Source organism: Ammospiza nelsoni, chromosome 24 (genome assembly GCF_027579445.1).
Source record: "Ammospiza nelsoni isolate bAmmNel1 chromosome 24, bAmmNel1.pri, whole genome shotgun sequence".
Lineage (NCBI taxonomy): Eukaryota > Metazoa > Chordata > Aves > Passeriformes > Passerellidae > Ammospiza > Ammospiza nelsoni.
The window spans coordinates 696809-716475 of record NC_080656.1 but is presented as its reverse complement, the minus strand read 5'-3'; the positions used below and the strand labels follow the sequence as shown (position 1 = coordinate 716475).

Here is a 19667-nt window from a genome sequence, read left to right as displayed (position 1 = left end):
GAATGTGACAATATCCCCATTAGCCTGAAGCTGCTTCTTATGCTAGTGGGAATTAGCACTTACACGTGAAGAGAAGAAAGGGCCGTGTTGTTTTTTGCCTGTTTTGTAACTGGCATTGGAATGAGATGATGAATCCCCAGCGTCCCTGTGGAACTCAGCAGCGTCGCATTTCCCGGTGACGGGCTGTAGGAAACTCGGAGGAGAATCCATGAATGAGGGTGGGTGATAACCAAAGGTTTGATTCCAAATCTTAGATTGAGGGAGGGTTTTCCATTTGGATCCCTAAATTTTTGACCTCGATCCCTAAATCAGAACATTTCCAGGGACATGTTTGTAGTTCTGGATTGAAGCTGTTTGCAACAGTTGTCCTAAGATTTCTGCACATAAGGGCATTAATTCGCAATTAAGGCTGAATTTGAGCACTGTAGAAACCTAATTCCATCCATTATGATTAATTAGGGCCTTATCTCCACCTGAAGTCTAATCTAAATTTGTCTGGAGATGTGAAAACAGTGTTTCTTCCTATCAGAACAGAAAAAAATCACACAGACGAACGTTGGACATGAGTGAGGGCTTGCATTTGGAGATCATCAGATCATGGAATTCCATAATGGTTTGGATTGGAATCTCATCCAGTTCCAGCCATGGGCAGGGACACCTTCCACTACCCCACTTTGCTCCCAACTCCATCCAGCCTGGCTTTGGCCACTTCCAGGGATGGGGCAGCCTCAGCTGCTCTGAGCAGGTGGATGTCACAACAGCTCGAACATCTGGCACATCCTTCTGTCAGGGCTGTGGTATGGATGCTGGGAAAACCTTATCATCACTTTTCTGGCACATACCTGCTTTCATCTCTCCAAAGTGCTTTGCAACTCTGAGCTGACATTTTTCTCATGGAACTGCTTATTCTGTATGTGTCCATTTGGGGACTGCCCATCCTTGAGACATTTTCAGCTTATTTTTTGAGATTAGATGAATTTCTGTAATAGTGAAACTTGATTTTGGTTTCAGCTGAAAACCCCCAGTGTGCCACTGACCTTGGAATGAACACAATGGGTCTTGGCTCCCATCAATCAGCTTGCTGGGAGACTGGGGTATTACTGGTGGGAGCATCCACCTCCCCATGTCCATATGGGACACTCATGTCTGCAGGCAGAGGTGGAACCATGGCTGATGGTTCTTGCAACATCTTCAGCTCATGACTGACTTTATGTAGTACAGAGAGTCCTGAAGTCAAGGAAGCTGCTTCAGGAATGAAGTTGCCAGGACTGATTTTTATGCTGTAGAATCGTTGGCATTGAAAAGTTTCTGTAACCTGAAAATCCAGCTGTGTATTTTCCCCCATCCAAAACGTGAAAGCTTAGTTGTCCTAAATTCATTCTCTTTCAGTTAAGATTGGATCTGTAAGGTGACATGGGTGTGCTGTTACTTGATGTGAAGAGGATAAAAATAGACATGCCCTGTGCTCATGGAAGCTGTGACATAGTCAGCTTACTCAAACAAAAAGATCAGGTTTGGAGGAAATCCTCTTCAGGGTGCTCTAGATTCTGTTAACAGGGTTTCAGCTTCCTGGAATAACACTGGGATGTCCATTATCCTCAGCTTTGTTCCCTGTGCGTCTCTCCTCCTTACCCCAGCCACCAGAGCTGGGTTAAGACCACTGATCTAATTGTCAACCACAAAGGACAGGCAGGCTGTGAACAAAACCTGCTCATGTATCATTTGCATCCTTCTAAATTGCATTGTTTGTGCAGCTGTTCAGCCAAATTAGCCACAGAGTTTATTTTTGTCGATAGAGGAAACAGAGATGGGTTTTCTCTGTGTTAGGGCAGATGCAAAATTAAAGAATCATATATGCAGCTCAGAGAGACCAAGCTCTCTCCTAAATATATCCTGATGAGGGAAAAATTATTAATAAAGCAACCCTTGAGATTATAAGCCACAGCTATAAGAGGGAAAAGCTTTGCCAAGATGTGACAGATCCATTTCAGGTTAACACTGGCACTTGCTGAAGTCCCCCTTTCATTTCAGCAGGGAGGAAAAGAGCAGTATGTGTGTATTTTAAACACTGATCCACTATTCTGAGAAGGAAAAAGTGTTTTCCAAAAGGTCTATCAGACAAAATTTACACAGTCTGGTGTTGAGAAACAATTGCACTCTCTTTCTTCCCATGTGTCACTCTCAGCAGTGTGTTTTAGAGCCTTGGGACAGGAAGAGGTAGTGATATTTATGGCCAGCTTTCTGCTGGATCTCACACAAGGGTGGGCTTGAGAAACCTGAAGAGTGCTTTTGTGTGCACAGCCAGTCAGCTGAGCAAGGCTGGTGTTTGCTTATGGATGCTGAGATAATAATTACAGAGCAGGAAGTGAGGGACTGATTGATTTATGTGTCCATGGCATTGTGTGTTTGAACTTGGCTAGGAACTGTGAAATCCTCAGAGAAGGCAGAATCATTTGTCAGATGCATGAGGATGTAAGGATGGCCATAATGTGTTGGCCCAAGGGCCACATAGACTCAAAGCTCGGGCAGTGGCCAGGGAGGGATGCTTGGGGAGCACAACAAAGCACAGGACAGGACTTACCCTTTTATCAAACTCCACTCTCTCAGCTAGGATGAGCTGTTTCACCAAAGTCCAAATCTTATTCCTTGACCAGTGACACCACCTGGACAGAGCAATCAGTTTGGCCTCTCCTAGTGTCCCATGATATCTGGTCATGTCTGTCATTGGTAAATTGTTGCAGCTTAAGCTGAGACACCCTGAGGGTTCTGGTGCTGTGTTCCCCCTCCATCCCCAGTAGCCAAGACCAGAAGCTTCCTGTAAATCCATCCCTTAGAGCTCTTCCATTCTCTCATCCTTTGGCTGCTTCACATGTGAAGTCTGGGTCAGTGGATGGTAAGTTCTAGTGCTGAGCCTTCTCCTCAGTAATGGAGAGAACTCTGGACTGAAGTATTTAACATGACTCAGTTCAAAAGAAAACAGTTTCAAGTTGAAGTTGGCTTAGTGGACCCAAAGTGCCCCTTGGTGCAGATTTGGGCAGGGAGCTGGCAGATTGTATCCCCGAATTTCCCTGCACTACCTGAGTGTTGTTGTTTATGGAGATGTGCTGGGATTGATGTAGCCCAGCCTTAGAACTCCCTCTGAGTCCCAGCAATAAGAGTCTGGAATGGAGATTCACTTCCAAGCCTGCCTTCCCTTGGGAGCTGTTCAAAGTCACAATGGCCTTGGGCCCACGTATCTGTTGTATTCATATTGTTGTTATCTTATTTCTAGAGTCCCACACCTTCTGAGTAGCTTTCTCACAAGCAGCTCTTCACAGCAGTGTTGCTCCTGCTTCTTCATCAGGGCTCCTCCAAAGCTCCCTCTGAGGGGCCAACCCACCCCCTTTTATCCCAGTTATCTTCATTGGCCACAGCTGCCACCCAATTAAGGACATCACAGCTGCAGCCCATTTAGAGCAACTAGGATTGGGGCAAGACCACTTATACAATACATATATTTTACTAGCACTTCTACTAAATGTATCCAATAAATATTAAGGCAGATCTGCTTGTGTTCAGAGCACCTCCTTTCCCACTGAGTAGGATTTAAAGGGCTCATCAGGTAAAGATGGGGAATCCCAGACAGAGACCCTTTTGTGTAGCCTTAGACTCAGAGCACCTCTCTGAGCTGTGCTCAGGTTGGCTGGAGGGGGCAGGCTGGAGTCAAGGGGGCCTCCATCCAAAAGGCAGGTTGTCATTTGAGTATGTGAAACAGAATAATTCAAAGTACAGAAGTGGTGTCTGTTTTGATTCATTCTCTGCTGATGAAGCTGCAGTGCCATTACATTTGCCACAAAGGATTTCTTGAGTGCTGGCCAAATAGATTCTTTAAATGCTTCTTTAAAACAAAATAAATCTTCTTTATATATAAATTTTGCTCCTCACTGAGGATCTGACAAGGTCCTGGCACGCTGCTCTGCTTGACTGACAGCCTGGAAGAAAGGCTGCTCTGTGCAGGGACAGCAGCCTTTAGCACCAGGTGCTGCTGGCTTGTGTCTTTCCAGCATTTGGGAATAAACTCAGTGGCTGAGCATTGTTATCCCAGGATATCCCAGTGATTGCCCCAGGACAGCACAGCCAGGCCTTTCCACTCCAGCTTCAAAAGGTGCATTACCATCTCCTCCCCCCCAACAGCCCTGAACAAAGCCAGTTTGTGTGAATGGTGATCGCCAGCCCTGCCAGAAGATCCCTAGTGCCATCCTTCAGGGATCTGGCACCCTGGAGACACTGCTGCTGTAAGTGGGGTTTGGATTGTGCTTTTAAGATGGATAATTGTCCCACATCCAGCCCTGTCCAAGGCAAGGTGCCTGTGGCAGCAGGGAGTGAGACAAGTCTTGTTCAGGGAGGCTCTCAGGCTTCTCAGCTGTTCAAGGCCAATTACTTACTGTGTGCAGGGCCTTAAACACACAAAAAAGTATGATATGAATATCAAATGTCAATAAGTAAGGATTAGCTATTTTTCTGTTGGTTTTTGTGGAGGCCTGCAGCATGCATGCTGTGCATCATTCAAACTTACTAATTGCTGTTATTATTGAGAAGAAATACAGCAACGTGTTGATAAATTGCTAATGGGGACAGACTTATAACAGAAAATTTGGATCCTACAGAGTTGAGAAAATTTCCCCAGTGGCTTTGAAATTGGGCTGAGCTCAGCCACAGCTCCAAGTGTCCCAGACGACAGGGAGCAGCAGCTGGAGTTGTGTGCAGCTCCAGTCATCCCTGGGAAGTTGTACTGGGATTTGCAGAGTGGAAGATGCTTTGGGGAGGAGCATCTTTTGAGTCAACCTCCACCAACATCAGTGATTTCGTTTGCAACAGATTTAGCTAAAACCCTGATCCCCTCAAAAAGAGTGATTGAAGGGAAAAGGGAGGGTTCTCTTTGGGAAGGTTAAACACGACTCCTAGTTGAGCCCGCCTGAAAATCTGAGGTAAAATATTGACATTTGATTAGATGCCAATTTTCTCTCCCATTCCCACTTGGCTCATACAGAGGTGTAGACTCCTGAAGAACTGGTTTCAGTAAGAATGCCTAAAAAAAGGATCATTTTCCCTGTGCTAAAATTAGTTGCTCTAACTTCCTTTCTTTTGTTTTGTCATTTGTTTTCTTTCTGTGGGCACATGCGTGTGAAATCCTGGCTCCACTGAAGCTGATAGTTGTTTTGCCATGGACATCAGTTAGGTCTGGATTTTTCCACGATGAAGAGAAGCCATTTGCTACATTTTTTGCTGTGTTGCTGAGTTGTATTTAATGTTTGCAAGACTCGTGGTCCTTGTCAGATTATTAGGGTTCATTGAAGTGGCAAAAGAATGTAGTGTTAATGTACCTGCAGCCTTTGCTTGAGGGGGCAGTTAAACTTTACTCCAAGGAAGCTCACTGGTGTTATTTTAGAGTATCAGCGGTGTCTGTTCATGTTCCAGTTCTGCACTTAAGATTTCCATGTTGATTGCTCTGCCTTCCAGTTGCTTCCGTGACACAATTCCTATGGAAATTTTGTCTCTCTGCATTTTGGCTGAGTCTTAAGACTATTTTTGGAAGCTCTCAAAATGTCCCAGAAGTGCCCTTCACCTCTGCTCTTGTGCAGAGACTTTAGGTCAAGCTTAGCTACTGCCATTTTCCACACATATCCAAAGAAAGAGAGCAAGCAGAAAAAGAAACCAAACCGCAGACAATTCTCCTCTACTGAAACAAGGCTAAGTCTGTCACTGAGCTTTGAGGTGCTGGAGAGGAAGAATGGCAACAAAGAGCATTTTCAAACACTCCCACTTCCGGGATTCCCATTTAATATGTAATAGTCACAGAAAAATCTGCTTATAGAGCTGAGCTATGGCACTTGTAAAGGCTCAGAGGATTATCTGCAGGTTTTCCAGCTCTTCCAATACTAAGAGAGGTATAGGAAATCTAAAAGAGTATCTGAGGGTTGTCTTTCCTAAAGACTGGAAAGGATGAGAAAAGAATCAGTGCCTGAACTGGTTGATAAAAAGGGATTCTGACAAATTACTCGTCTCCACTTTTCTGGCTAAGCTTTGTTTGAGAGGGATGCTAAAAACATCTAATTCCATACCTAGGTACCCCCTCTAGGCTGAATGGCCTTGCTCAGGGGCAGCTTAGGGAGGCTTTGTTGCCATGCCTGGACTTCAGCTCTGAAGGACTGTGTGTGCCAGTGTGTTCCAAGGGCTGCTCCATGCAAATACACGGACTCAGAGCTGGGAAGTGCCAAGCTGTCAGCGCTGTGATCGCAGCCTCATTAGCCCACCTCTGCCCAGGCCATAATTGGCTCAGGAGCAGCCATCCCCTGGCATGGCTCTGCTGCTTCCCATTCTGGAGATAGCAGAGGGATCTGTTCCCACCATGCTGCATAGCAGAAACATCATCCAGGTCATTTTTTAAACTTGGGATGGAAGTGTTCATGACAGTGCTCAGTGGGCCAGGCACCGTGGAAATGGCTGGATCAAGGAAGTCTGAGAGACCTGACAATTCCTCTCAACCCTCTCCTAAGCACTTGTTCCTGAGAGAATGTGAATCTTTCTGGTATATGCACAGCCTTTTGCTGTTCTTTCCTTTCCTCTTGCCTTTATGTCTGTATCAGGGTGCTTGGTGGAGCACAGTGTTGGTCTTGGGAAGAACCTGATGCCTTCTAATAGTTAGAAAGAGTCTCCCATGTCTGGGGAACTTCTCAGTGCCTAAGGCTGGTACAGAGGGAGCAGAGAAGGTTTAAATTTGATGTCATCAAAAATAGATTAAATAAGGTCTAACCTGAGTGCAAGAATTGCTTTCCTGCCCTCAGTAGTGCTCCTAATGGACAAGTCAGGTGCTGCAGATCTATGTGCTGCCTGAGGAAGCCCAGCAGAGGAACAGAGCCCTTGTACTAGGGTCAGGTTTTCTCTCTGTCAACTTTTGGCAGGTCTGGCAGCCATAAGGCAAAGTCCCACTCTGACTGAGGGGACATCATGTGTCCTGCAGCACACACTGGGTACCTGACTGCTGTCTTTAATGTGGCTCCTGGGCCACATTGAGTTCCTGGATTGTGCCAGGTCCCTCATGCTCTGGATGAGGTGGTAAAATCTAGCTGAGGTCCATGGAATTGGTATTGTTGGAAAATCTTTGCTATCTATGGTGGAAAAAGTCTATGTAATGCCCTCTCTACTAAAGAAACAGTTCAACTAATTCTCAACGTTTCCACACTTTTGTTTTCCTTACTTCACTCAGGGATCACTTATTCCTGTCAGGAGACTGCCTGCTCCTTCAGCAAAATGAACTCAACTCCTTGGTTCCCTTTGTTTTGACACTCAGGAGATGAGAGATTTATAGACCTTCCTAAGTCGTAAATTCATTTTCTTTTATTATTTACCTTTTGCTGCAGCCCATTCTGAGTGAGATTCATTCAGCCTCTGAACAGGGCTGACTTGCCAAGAGGAGCTGATCCATAAATCTTTCCTTCCTTTTTCTTTCTTGCTTTCCAAAACAACATTTGGAAACTAAGTTTGCCTGGGAGGAAAACTGTTCCTCCATTGCCGGCAGTCAAACCGTGCAACTAATTAGTGCTTTCCGTTTTCTCTTCCTTATTCTGTGTCTGTTGGGGTTGAAATTAAGCCAGGGAGGAGGGGAGGAGGGGCTAAATAAGGGGAAAATACTTGTTTCAAGTATTTATTTTTAATTACAACTTCTGCAAGGTGATCTGTCCAGTGGTGGTGTATCCACTGTGTCTTAGGTAGTGATCAGAAGAAGTTTAAAATAAATTTATTGGAAACATTCTAGAAGGTGAGTGGAGATGGTTTCAGATTGGTTTTCTTGATGTAGCATCTTCTTCTTGTCGCTGCTGAAAAAAAAAAGACAAATAAATCTTTGGATACATCAAACCATGATAGGTTTTTTGCAGAAATATCTGACATATAATTAGGAAACAGGACTCCAGGGTTATCCTGTGTGTGGCTTGAATATGCCAATTCATGCCAAGGTGATGTGGGCAGTCCTTACTACAGATCTGTTATTCACTGTACAGTGGCTGCCAATGCAGATTTAAATAGCGAAGCAAAATGTTGTCAGATCATAGAAAATGCTCTACAGATCCAATGTCTTTTTTTATTTTTAGCCCTTGGTTACTTTTAGCAGCAGTGGCCAGATGTTTGCTTTTTGGGGTGGACAGAAATAAGAGCATTCTTACTGCTTGAAACTGAGATTATTCAAACCCTTAAAAAAGAACTACAGGAAAAAATCTGTTGTTAGGCAGTGCTCCTTCAGTAGTGCATAGTATGAAGTATGGGATCATACTTATTTTTCCCAAATATTTGAGAAGTATTCAGCAGCAGAGTGAGCCCAAGAATACCCAAGGCTTTGGGGCGATTAAGATTATTCTAGTAGATAAAACTGGGACTTTTCTATAGAAAACCACATTGTCAGAGACCATTGTCCCTGTGAAGAGCAGTGAGACCCCCTGAGTCCTAAACCACTGGTGGTTTCACCACTGGAGTGTGGGGTCTCTTGACAGTTTCAGATGGAAATATTAAAATGCTTTAGGTGTTTTTCTAGAGTAGCGAATTCCTCATTTTCTGGTTTATGTGGGCATCTTTTGCATTTTCATGTACAAAAGAGCAGTGGGTCAGAAAAAGTGCTCACGCAACAGTGCAGGTGAGAACGTGTTCAGTGCAACCATTGTGAAAGGCAGGTATGGAAAGAAAGAGCTCTTCACTCCCATTCATCCCAGTTCAGGAGACAGAGCATGTCACAACAGTGCTGAGCAGACAAGAGCTGCCTGCTAGCATTTAATTTGTTGAAGATTAGGAAATTATTCCATTCTTACAATACCATGTCAGTCTAGAAGTACCTTTGAACTCTGGGGGATGAGGAGTTTAGATCTCACCTCAGATTTCATGGTGTTTGGAAGGCAAGGCTTTATCAGGGTGAGAACTGTACAGATGGTTTAAGGGGAGTCATGTTAACAGTGTACCTAGAGACTGTGGACGGGCTCACCTTCAGCTGCTTTGAACTTTGGGATCACTAGATCCAGAGCTGGACACTGAACTTGGGCTTCTTTCTCTGGGAGCTGAAAGCTGCCTCGTGCAATGCAGAGGGCAGTTATTTCTGGTTTGCTCCACATGCAAGAGGCTGCTAAAGCATTGCCCCCTTCTGACCTGTAGCTTTCTCCCCAAAAATATCTGCAGCCTTGACGCTCATGTCTTTTCTAGATGCCATCTTTACTTCTTACTCTGTGCCGCATCCATGCTGTCCTCACCAGGCTGAGGGCACAAAACTGACCAGTCTTGTATAAGCTGGGCTGATCATGATGCTTTCATTATTTACAGTGGTTTCTAAAAGCCCTGTCACAACTGTTGGTGTGAAACCATAAGCAAAGGTTACTCTTGCAAGCACAATGATAAACAAATACACGACACTTAGTGTCAACAGCCTCACAAATCTGTTCAGCGCCTGCAACTCAAATCAGCTGGGCAGTTGTAAACCACGACTTGTGCAGAAGCAGCACCATGGTTTCAGAAGGGCCGTAAATAAATTTGTGACCTGACGTGGGCTCCAAAAATAAGCATGTGCTGAGCTTTTCTAAGTGTTTGACCAGGGCACAGCTGCTGGCTGCTAAGAATTTTGGAAAATGTATCCCCCCCATTCAGGTGCTCAGCACTTGAAAACCCAGACCCAAACAACTCCAGTGTGATCTGCTTCTCTAATAACCACTCTTGTACCCTGCAAAAATAGCCAAGGCCTTGCTGCTCATCTTGAAAAGCAGTTCTTGTAATCCAAATCTTACCTGACTATTAGAAAAATAACCTGAAGAGACTTTTCTCTGCTTGATGAAGGCAGATCTTATGCTCTGGGACAATTGTAACCCTTCAAGCACTCCACGTGCTGCTGCCATGCCATACAGAAAAGAAAATATCCCTGGTTGCTCTGATATCAAATAACTTTGCTGACCTCCTTTGAAGAGAGTTTCTTGTAAAAATCCTTTCATCCAGAGGTGTCAGTCACTTGGAGTCTTGCAGGGGTTTCTGAGCTCTGGTGATTTATTATTAATGAGTAAATTTGTGCTTTATGGAGAGCCCTGCTGGAAATGTATGGAAGTACAAAAGTATTGATTAATCAGTGATCTGGTGCCAAAAGCTACCCATGAGTGAGAACAGGAAGGGGCTGTGGGATAAGGTTTGGAGCACGAACCTGTGGAGGAGCAGGAGCTCTGTGATGGGCAGGGTTGAACCAGGACCCCAGAGCAGTGGATAAGGGGATGTAATAAGACTGGACCTGCTCCTTTCTGGAGTAAGCTGAAGCTTAAGTCTCGTGATCCAGAACAGGGTAGAACTGGGATCCAAGAAGTCTGTTGTTAGCCTGAGTGACCAAGAGCAGTTGTGTCCTGGGGCTGAGCCCAGGACTGCTGCAAATGAAGACATCAGCACACGATGTCCTCATGAATCCTATGGCACACCCAGGAACACCTCTTGTGGTGGAGGTGACCTCAGTGTTCCTTCACAGGACTCTAGAAATTGAGAGACCCTTCAAGGAGGCAAGAGTGGATGATTTTTGGGCAAATTTGGCTGAAAGAGAAGAAATGATCCGTTCTATGGGTGGGCCAGCAAGTTTTTTGTTATTCCACAGTGTCAGAAATGAAGAGTGGTAGGTTGACGAGAAGGACATAGGCTATGGGAGCAGCATCTGCTTTGTGTTCTGTCTAGCTGAGTGGTGTCAGAGGGAGCATAAATACCAGCATAGATGTAGTGTGTAAAGCAAAGGACAGAGGTGTAAAGCAAAGGACAGCACACTCTGTCCTAATTTATGATCTTTGAACAGCCACTGAAGTTGTAAATCAAGGCAAAAATTCCACCAGGTTGCTCAGTGGTGCTGTAGATCAGCACAGTCTTCAGCTGAAAAAAAACTTAAAAAAAGAAGATAGATAAGGCTTGACACAAGCTAAATATTGGTTTGGCAAACCTGATCTCATCTCTCAAATGATTCCTTGGTGGTTTAAGTGGAAAGTTTTACATTTAATGGAAATACTTTGATTTTTAGGGTTGCAGAGGTGTGGAGGAGAAAGCAAGACTGAAGCCCTAGTCTGCCTAAACCCCAGTCTGTAGTCACAGCTATTCAGAGTTTTGACAATTGTTTCCCCAGCTTGCTTTTTAAGGGGCTGGATTTTGCACAACTTGCTGTGGTTGAGGAGAGAAGCAACGATCAACAGCCTATGATGTTCTTTGATGTACCCAACTCACCTAGGACCTGGTTGCTGTGATCACAGCCCTACAGCTGGGGAGAGGGCTGAGGAATACAGGTCATCAGCAGGCCAGGCTGGGAACTCCTTTCCTCCACGGTGTGGAGTTACTCACCCCAACACACTCATTGAGGTCTTGAGATCATTATTTTCATTAGTGGTGATTCATGTGAAGGGTTTCACAATCGGGCCTGCTGGTGTAATATGTTCCTTTCCACAGTCCCATTTATCTAAAGATCTCCAAATACTTTGTGTACATTAAATTTTAATCCATGTTTTACCATAAGTGATGTAGGTAAGAAGGATTGTTTCTATCTTGCAAATGAGGTAAAATGAGGTACAGAGCAAGAAAGTGAGTTGCCCAAGACTCTGCAGGTTGTATATCTTACACTGAGTTTACGTTTCCCGTATGTAGCTCAATTTCCCTGCCCAAACTTTAAAGGAACATTCAATTTCCTGGGGCTAAGGCTGAGCAGGAATTTGCTATGGTTGTAAATCAGAAGGCCTGATGTGGATCAGAACTTCCTCTAGTGTTTGGGAATGTTTGGATTTGTCATCCCAGAACAGCCCTGATCTGAAAAGATTGGAGCAGAACTGGTTTGTTTTTAGGGCTGGTATCAACTGGGTGGTGTAAGATGCAGCATTCAGTCAGTGAAGAACTCTTGGGATGTATTCATCCTCATCTTCCTGCATGGTCAGTGGGATCAGTGTGGGCAATGGAGGGCGAGGGTGGTTCTGATGCAGTTGCCCATTAGGGGATGGCATGACCTGTGAACCAGACTCTGTTGTCTATTACCTGCAAGGGCAGGGGACTGTCTCAAGTGAACCCTGTCCTAGTTTCCCCAGGGAAACAAAGTTGGGAACAGAATGGGGATATATTCCATCCTTTGCTTGGAGTTCAGTCTCTTGCAGTAATTAGACAGATGATTTCAATGGTTATAATATCTCCTAAAAAAGGAGTGGAAAGGCAGTCCTTCCTTTCTCTGTCCTAGGGTTAGGGTTAGGATTAGGTTTAGGGTTAGGGTTAGGATTAGGGTTAGGGTTAGGATTAGGGTTGAAGTTAGGGTTCTCCAGCCTAAGAAAATCTGTGCAGTTTGGGAGAGGGAATAGGCTTACAGAGGGGAATATTCTTGCTTGTCCTTTAACAAGCGAATGGCAGAGCCAGGAAAGCCCTTGCTGTCTCCCTCCTCTCCCCTGCCCTCCCATCGCTCAAACACATCTGCACTGATGTGACCTCCATCTGCCTGTGCTTCCTCCCTGCCAGGCTCCCCCTCTCTCCGGGCCTATCCGCTCCTGTCCGTCATCACGCGCCAGCCGCCCGCGCTGCCCGCGCTGCTCCCGGCCGCCGCCAGCGCCCGCCTGCTGCCAGCCCAGCCCTGCGTGGGCACCCCGGGCACCGAGGGTCCCCCCGGCGAGGCCCCGGGCAGCAGCGAGTCCGAGGCAGAGCAGCCCCCGCCCCGCTCCAAGAAGCCGCGCCGCAGTCGGACCATCTTCACCGAGATCCAGCTCATGGGCCTGGAGAAGAAATTCCAGAAGCAGAAGTACCTCTCCACCCCTGACAGGTAGGTTGGTTGCTCACACCAGGAATAGGGATGAGCAAAAGGGATGTTCCAGTCCTGCTCAGCTGTTCCACAGTGAACATTCCCTGGCTGGGAGTGCTGCTTCTTGCTCCACCGAGTTGCCTCTGCCATTGGCTGCGGCCATGGCAGGTAACCTGATTCACATTCAAGGCTGCTTCTCCTGGGATCAAAGGTGACACAAATAGATAATATCAGTGGAAATGTCAGATCATACACATGGCTGGGAGCAGTTCTCCAGGCTCAGAGATCTCCTCAGAGAAGAAGGATCTCTGCCCTTCCAACTCCTGCTGCACACTTGCAAAACGATGGAGCCTATCTCCCCCTGGGATCTGCTGGCTCGTGTCTGTGTGGTCATGGTATCTTCAGCTGCTCCTGAGCTGGCTTTTATCCAGCACCTTGGGCAGCAATTCAGTGGGAAGATACATAAGTTTGGAAAGCAGAGCCTGGAGTTGTAAGGTGCCTTGCAAAGGCACAGGCAAGTTCTTAGGCACTGCTTGGTACCACATGGGCAAACCAAACTAAGAGAGATTTCAGCTTTTTTAAGGGCTTTGAATCCTACTCTGAAAATTTAAATAATGGTAAAATGACCCATCAAATTCCTAGGAAGTTTGTAAACCTGGAGAAGGTTTGAAAGGTATCAGGCCCTACACTCCACAGAGGGCAGTATCCCAATATTTAAATTGATTCTGAAGATGGCATTTTCTGCTCCTACTGCCTGTCACCAAATTGCTGCAGGCGAAAATTCCTGGTCATAGCCAACTTGCCTCATGGAGTTTCAGAGTTCCTGCTATGCCTGCACTGACTCCTCACAGCTTCACATCACCAGATGGTTGACACTTCGCTGAGGCACTCAAGGCTGGTAATTAACAATCTCATATGACTGTTCCTTGGCTTCATTGAGGACGATGAGCCATTCCTGCCCATGTACCACTTCCCCTGTGTTTGTTTCCTTGGGTTTCCAGGCAGTGGTGGTTGCACTGAGGTATGTGCCAAGACATGGCAGCTGGTTACAGGTGAACCAGGTGTTACCAGACATGAGCACTAAGGCACAGAGGGTTAGCTAAGCCAAGCTTCTGTCTGTAAACTCATGGCTGAAAACCTGGCAAAGCAGTGAATTGTGATCTGTGTTCACTTCTGCAGCTTTTGGCCTGGATAGAAGATTGTAGCCCTGCGAGGGCACCTGAAACCCCTGGTTTATCATCAGGGTGATAACTCTGACATGTTCTTCTCTTTACAGTAATGGTGTCTTAGATCAATGGCTTCAGATGTGATGTAGTGGCAGAACAAGCCTGCAGGTCCAGAGTGAATCTGGAGTGGGAGAGAAGCATGAATCCTTGAGTGTGAGGTGGAGCACAGAGAGCTGGGGTGGGGTATGTGGGTGTTTACCAATGTAAATCTGGTTGCCCAAGGAGCCCAGGTGTAACAAAGCTTTCGTTATGAAAAACTTGGCCTTGACAAATGTGTTTGCCCATCCAAAGGCAAGGAGATATTTGCCGAAAAGTCACAGAATGCAGAATACTGTGGAATGTGGCTCTGAGTTGGATCTGTCCCACCTGCAGGACTTGCATGACTCTGAGGGGCACTTTCCTGGCGTGGCTGAGGATTTCCAGCTCCATCCCTTGTGCAGCTCCATTACAAAACCACCAGATGCATGGTGCTGTCACCTGTGCAAAGGATCAGGAGCTACTCTGAGCCACATTTGCTTTATATGCTGGGCTTTAATATAGAAATAATGAATGGGTTCACACAAACTTGCATGGGTTGGAGATTTGTGAAGGATGAATCAGGATTATGGGCTGTCTGCCACATATACCCTGCAGCTAAACATACAAAAAATAAATTAAATTGCCTCAATAAAGAATGTGTATTAAATTGATAGATTTAGATGTACTGCTATTCCATGAGAAATGGGCAAATACCACGATCCCCATTCTGAAGGTAGTGAAGGAGAAATATGATACAAAGAGTGGCTGATGATGTGTCTGTTCCCACCTGTTTGCTTCAGGCACCAGGGACCTGTTTTTCAGGGATGTGATGTACCCGTAGCTCCTAATTTATGGGCAAACATGGAGCATCAGCAGCTGGCGTGGAGCAGGTTCATGTCTCAAAGAGGACAGACAAACCCTGCCATGTCTAGAAAAGAGAGCTTGTGAACACCTGCATCTTCCATAGCAGCATCTATCTTTGCATCCTAAATTCACGAGTTTTACCACTTTTGTGTGATCATTCTTGAGACAAATGATCAGAGACACTGCTGGATGCTCTAACAGTGTGGCACTGCCTAGACCTGGCACCTGAGCTCCTCTTGGCTTCAGTAAACTCATTTTGTTGTCTGGTTTGTCTCCCAGGCTCGACTTAGCCCAGTCCTTGGGGCTGACTCAGCTCCAGGTGAAGACGTGGTACCAGAACCGTAGGATGAAGTGGAAGAAAATGGTGAGTGGGTGCTTGTCATTTCTCCAGGGCTCTTAAATGGCTCCTTGCAAAGAACAGAAGAAGCTGAACATAGTGGAGTGACTTGCGTCTATTTATACCAAATTTTGTTTTATTCCTGATCATTTCTCACAGAGATGGTCTCTTTTTTAAAAAGTGTTCACACTGCAGTACATGTGGTGGGCTAGAGGGGACTAAAGGCAGTAGGAGGAGGACAAAGCAAAGAGGTGAAAGAAATGAGAATAGAAGTGAGGGAAAAACCAAAATATCTCCTTCTGCATTTTTATGCATTCCTGTGATCTCAGTGCTTCTGAGATTGGTTTTGTGCATAGAAAAAAAAAGACTGTGTTGCTCTATGGAAACAGAGAAGTTTTGAGAGCTACTAATTTTTACTTCTCATATCTTTGTTTCACCTTTCACTTTTTCTCATCTTCATGGTCCTTTTCCAGTTAAAATGCTTTTTTATGAAGGTCAGCCACTCAATAAATGCTGGTGGGAACATGATGATGCTGTGACATTCTCTAGTGGAGGTGTCTATGTTTTCTGATTTGGGAGACAAGGTGCAGTTCTAGGCTGTTCCTTTGGATGCATGTGGCACCTGCAGAAGTTACTGTCACTTCTAACAAATTTGGCATTGCCTTGGATATAGATCTTTGGCTGGAGTGCCTCGTTGCTGCAGGAATGGTGTGTAGAGAGAGGGAGTTAGACACAGGAACAGGATGTCTGAGTTCAGAATCCTGACAGTTCATCTCTTTGCTCCAGGTGTTGAAGGGTGGACAGGAAGCTCCAACGAAGCCCAAAGGCCGTCCAAAGAAAAACTCAATTCCCACCTCGGAGGAGATTGAAGCAGAGGAGAAAATGAACAGCCAGGCTCAGAGTCAGCTGCTGGAGGGATCCCAAGCCTCTGAGGAGCCAAAATTAACAGAGGAAAACCCAGAAGTCCTGTTCGAGACAGAGAAGTCTCCAGAAAACATACCAGAGCCTTCCTCAGAGGAGACTACACCATTAAGTTAAAAGGGAGAGAAAGGAGGGGAAAAGAAAGGAATAAAAAAAAGATCAAAGAGAAAAATCAAAACCAAATATATATATGTATATATATATTTAAATATGTATGTAGTGGTGTGAGTGTACATATATATATAAATATATATATATATGTATATGTATGTAGACCTTGTGCATAAGTCTGAAGATTGGTCACGTTGTGCCTTTGGGAATCAGCCATCACGGGCCAGGTGGAACGAAGACACCCCTGGGAGCGGTGCCAGCCTGTTCCTCTGGCAGGGGCCGGAGCTGTCCTGCAGGGAGGGCTGGAGCCGGGACATTTCCAGGGAAAACCACACCAGGACAGCTCCTGGAGAAGCCTGGGGCTCTCCCAGGCAGTGGCTGTGCTGGAGGGTCACTGTGTTCCCGTGGCTTTATCCTTGCCTTGTGTGGTGCCAATGGACAGAGAGCTTGGCCTGGGCTCAGATCAGGGATAGCCAAGGAATGGGAGCTCTGACAGCACCATTTCCTTGTGTAACCAGCACTTAATTCTGTTAGGGATGGGCCTGACTTAATCAATTTTAGGAAACAGTTCAGACTCCCAGGTTTGCTTTGGCCCAGTTAAGATCAAAGCTTCTGAAGGGAGATCCATACCTGGGTCAGCTCCAATCGCCTCTCCTTGGGTGGTTTGGGTGCTGTGTCTGTGAATTTGCAGTGATGTGGGATAAAACTTGCAATGAAATGAGCGTTTGGATATAAATCTGCTCCAAAAGCTTTTGGGTGCTTGGATCTGGGACTTTTGCTTTAGGCCCACTTCTAATTTTTATAGGGATTTTTTAAATGAACTGTTAAATGTTTTCAGGGTTTGGGGAAAATGGTGGATTTCCAAAGTTGCTGCAGGAAGCTGGCATTTGTTTAAGATGTGTGCCAGGAAAAGATGTGCATCATGTTTCATAGAGTCTTGTTAAGAGTGCATTTTGCCCAAAGGCTGCAAGAGATGTATTAAGATAACCTTTATTTTTTAATTAAAAATAAAATACATAAATTAAACAGTTGTTGCTGTTGTTTCTCTTCCAGAGATTCTCATTTCAGAGTATCAGGCAGAGGCTTTTCTGGAATAGGTTTTTCTATTCCAACAAAATCTGGAGGAAATAGACATCATCAGATTTTCCTTAACATCACTCTACAACATGCTCTGTGTAAACTATTTGTAGCACTTGCTGAGGGAGGTGAGGGTGTTGTAAATGCCACCTTGTCACTGGGTGAATGTGTCAGAACAAGGGCACTATTTTCTATCACCTCCTCCAGTTTTGGACACATATTTAGTGGCTCTGTGAAGATGATTTCTGAATATTCCTTTTTTGGGATGGCAAGGATTCACACACAGCTCTCGAACGGTTTATCCAAGCAGTGTTGAGTGGGGAGAAAGGGATTCTTTTCCCCCCAGTTTCTTGCTCAGTGGTGTTTGGTAGTGTCTGATTCCAGCTCTGCATTAGCTCTGGATAATCAGGTATCATAAAATAGGTATTTGGTAAAGGACTTGTGCAGTTCATATCCATGGTTGAGTGTCTCAGCTTGGCAAGGCTTTTCCACGGCTGCCATGCATCCAACCCTTGCTGTTGTTTGTTCTCCATCCAGCCAGTGACTGAAGATGTGCTTTAAAACTTGAAAACAGCTTTCAGAAAGGTAAAAATAAATAAGTCATATAAGCACAGTGGTGTTTGTGGGACATCCTGTCTTAGAACAGTGCTAATGTTAAAAAATGTGGGTTTCATCTTTCCTTGAAGAAATGAATCTGTATAATCCTGCCTGGGGACTGACTTTTGAAATGGCTTAATAGAGAAATACTTTCCAGGTAATCCTCTTTGTGCTGCTCACTGTGTATATTTACAGTGTGTGAGACAGAGATTACACTTTCATGTGGTGAAACTCCAGCTTCAGCCAAGCCAGGGAGGGATGCACTCCACTCCCTGTGTGTCCAGTGCACAATAATCAGCTTGGAAAAGGCAGCCACTGGTGTAAGGGCATCGACAGGTTTGCACCTAAATCTGAGCCAAATGTACCAGAACTGGGCAACACTCATTGGCAAGGAGCTTAGAAAATACTTGGGGTTTGTTACCTTTTAGGTCCTTTTTTATTGTGTCACAGTGAACTAGAAATGGGATGAAACATTTCCCTCTTGCCTGTTCTGTTGCAAACACAGGCTGTGAACTGCAAAGTGTTTCCTCTGTCATTAAATGCATCAAAATTTAGTTGTCTTTGAACATTTTTCTTTCACAGAGCCCAGACATGCTTGTGACAGCCCCAGTGAGAGGCAAAGGTGGTGAGGCAGGATTTTGCTGGAGCTGTGATGCAATGTCTGAGTTGTTGCACATTCTTTATCTGTGGATGTCTTTTTTTTCCCTCTTCTTTCCAGAATTGTGCTGTAGTTCAACCGTATCTATTGGACTAGAAATAACATTTAATTTTAAAAGGCCTATGGCCTGTTTATACAGGAATTAGATTACATGGTCTATGAAATATGTAATCAGCCTCTATTGTTCTTGGATAGTGGCATCAGCACTCCTATCTCCACAGAAAATGCTTCCACAAGTCTCAAATGCTGCAGTACTCAGGCAGAGTGAAGAGAGCAACTGAGTGGAAATCATTTGTCTAATCATGAGTTTCACCATCAAGTTGCAAAAAAACTCTGCAAGAGTTTCTACTCAGTTGATGTGTAAGCCTGAACAGCTGATTACATTGAATTTTGGGTGGTTCTAGAAACAAAAAGCTGACTGTCAGGGAAGGCATCAAAGATATTTCAGCTTGTCGAGTCAAAGTGAAATATTTTGTAATGAATCTGTTCTCTTCCAGGCTGCATTGGACAGGGCTTGGAGCAACTTGGGATTGTGGAAGATGTTCCTTCTCATGGCAGGGACTGGGACTGGATGAGGTCTAGGGCCCCTTCCAACCCAAACCATCCTGGGACTTTTTAACTTAAAAAAACAACCCAATCAGAGATGTACAGTAAACATAGCATTTGGAAACTGCAGTATTTTCTTCAACCAAAAGGTTTTTCATAAAATGGATAATGCATTTGCTGGGGTTTTTGCAGTTGTTACCTACTGGATTTGTCCAATTTGAAGAATCTAAGAATTAGATTTACATAACAGGATGGGGAAATAAATGTAGAAACAGGAAAAAGCATCACTTTCTTGCCCTGAGATAGGAAATAGTGTGTGAGGTTTCTTTGCTGTTCAATGAAACTGATAAATACAAGAATTCAAAATTTACAAGAGTTTTAATGATAGGTTTCTGAGTCCCAAGGAAAGCAAAGTTGGCCATTTTCTAACAAAGTGTAAAGTTTTACATAATGGCATTTCCCACTTCCCAGATGAAAATAATTGTTTCTGACTCAGCCCCACTTTACAGTGGGAACAGTTCCAGT

The 19667-nt window shown here is 44.9% G+C and overlaps 1 protein-coding gene across 1 annotated transcript in view; it reads left to right on the top strand.

Annotated features, from left to right (window-relative positions):
* BARX2 (BARX homeobox 2) overlaps positions 1–17290 on the top strand; it is a 33025-nt gene extending 15735 nt beyond the window's left edge. Inside the window, exons 2-4 of the mRNA XM_059488491.1 lie at positions 12511–12808; positions 15175–15259; positions 16019–17290. Coding sequence (XP_059344474.1) covers positions 12511–12808; positions 15175–15259; positions 16019–16270 — 635 coding nt within the window. The 3' untranslated portion in view covers positions 16271–17290. The remainder of the gene's footprint in view (positions 1–12510; positions 12809–15174; positions 15260–16018) is intronic.
* Positions 17291–19667: the final 2377 nt, after the last annotated feature.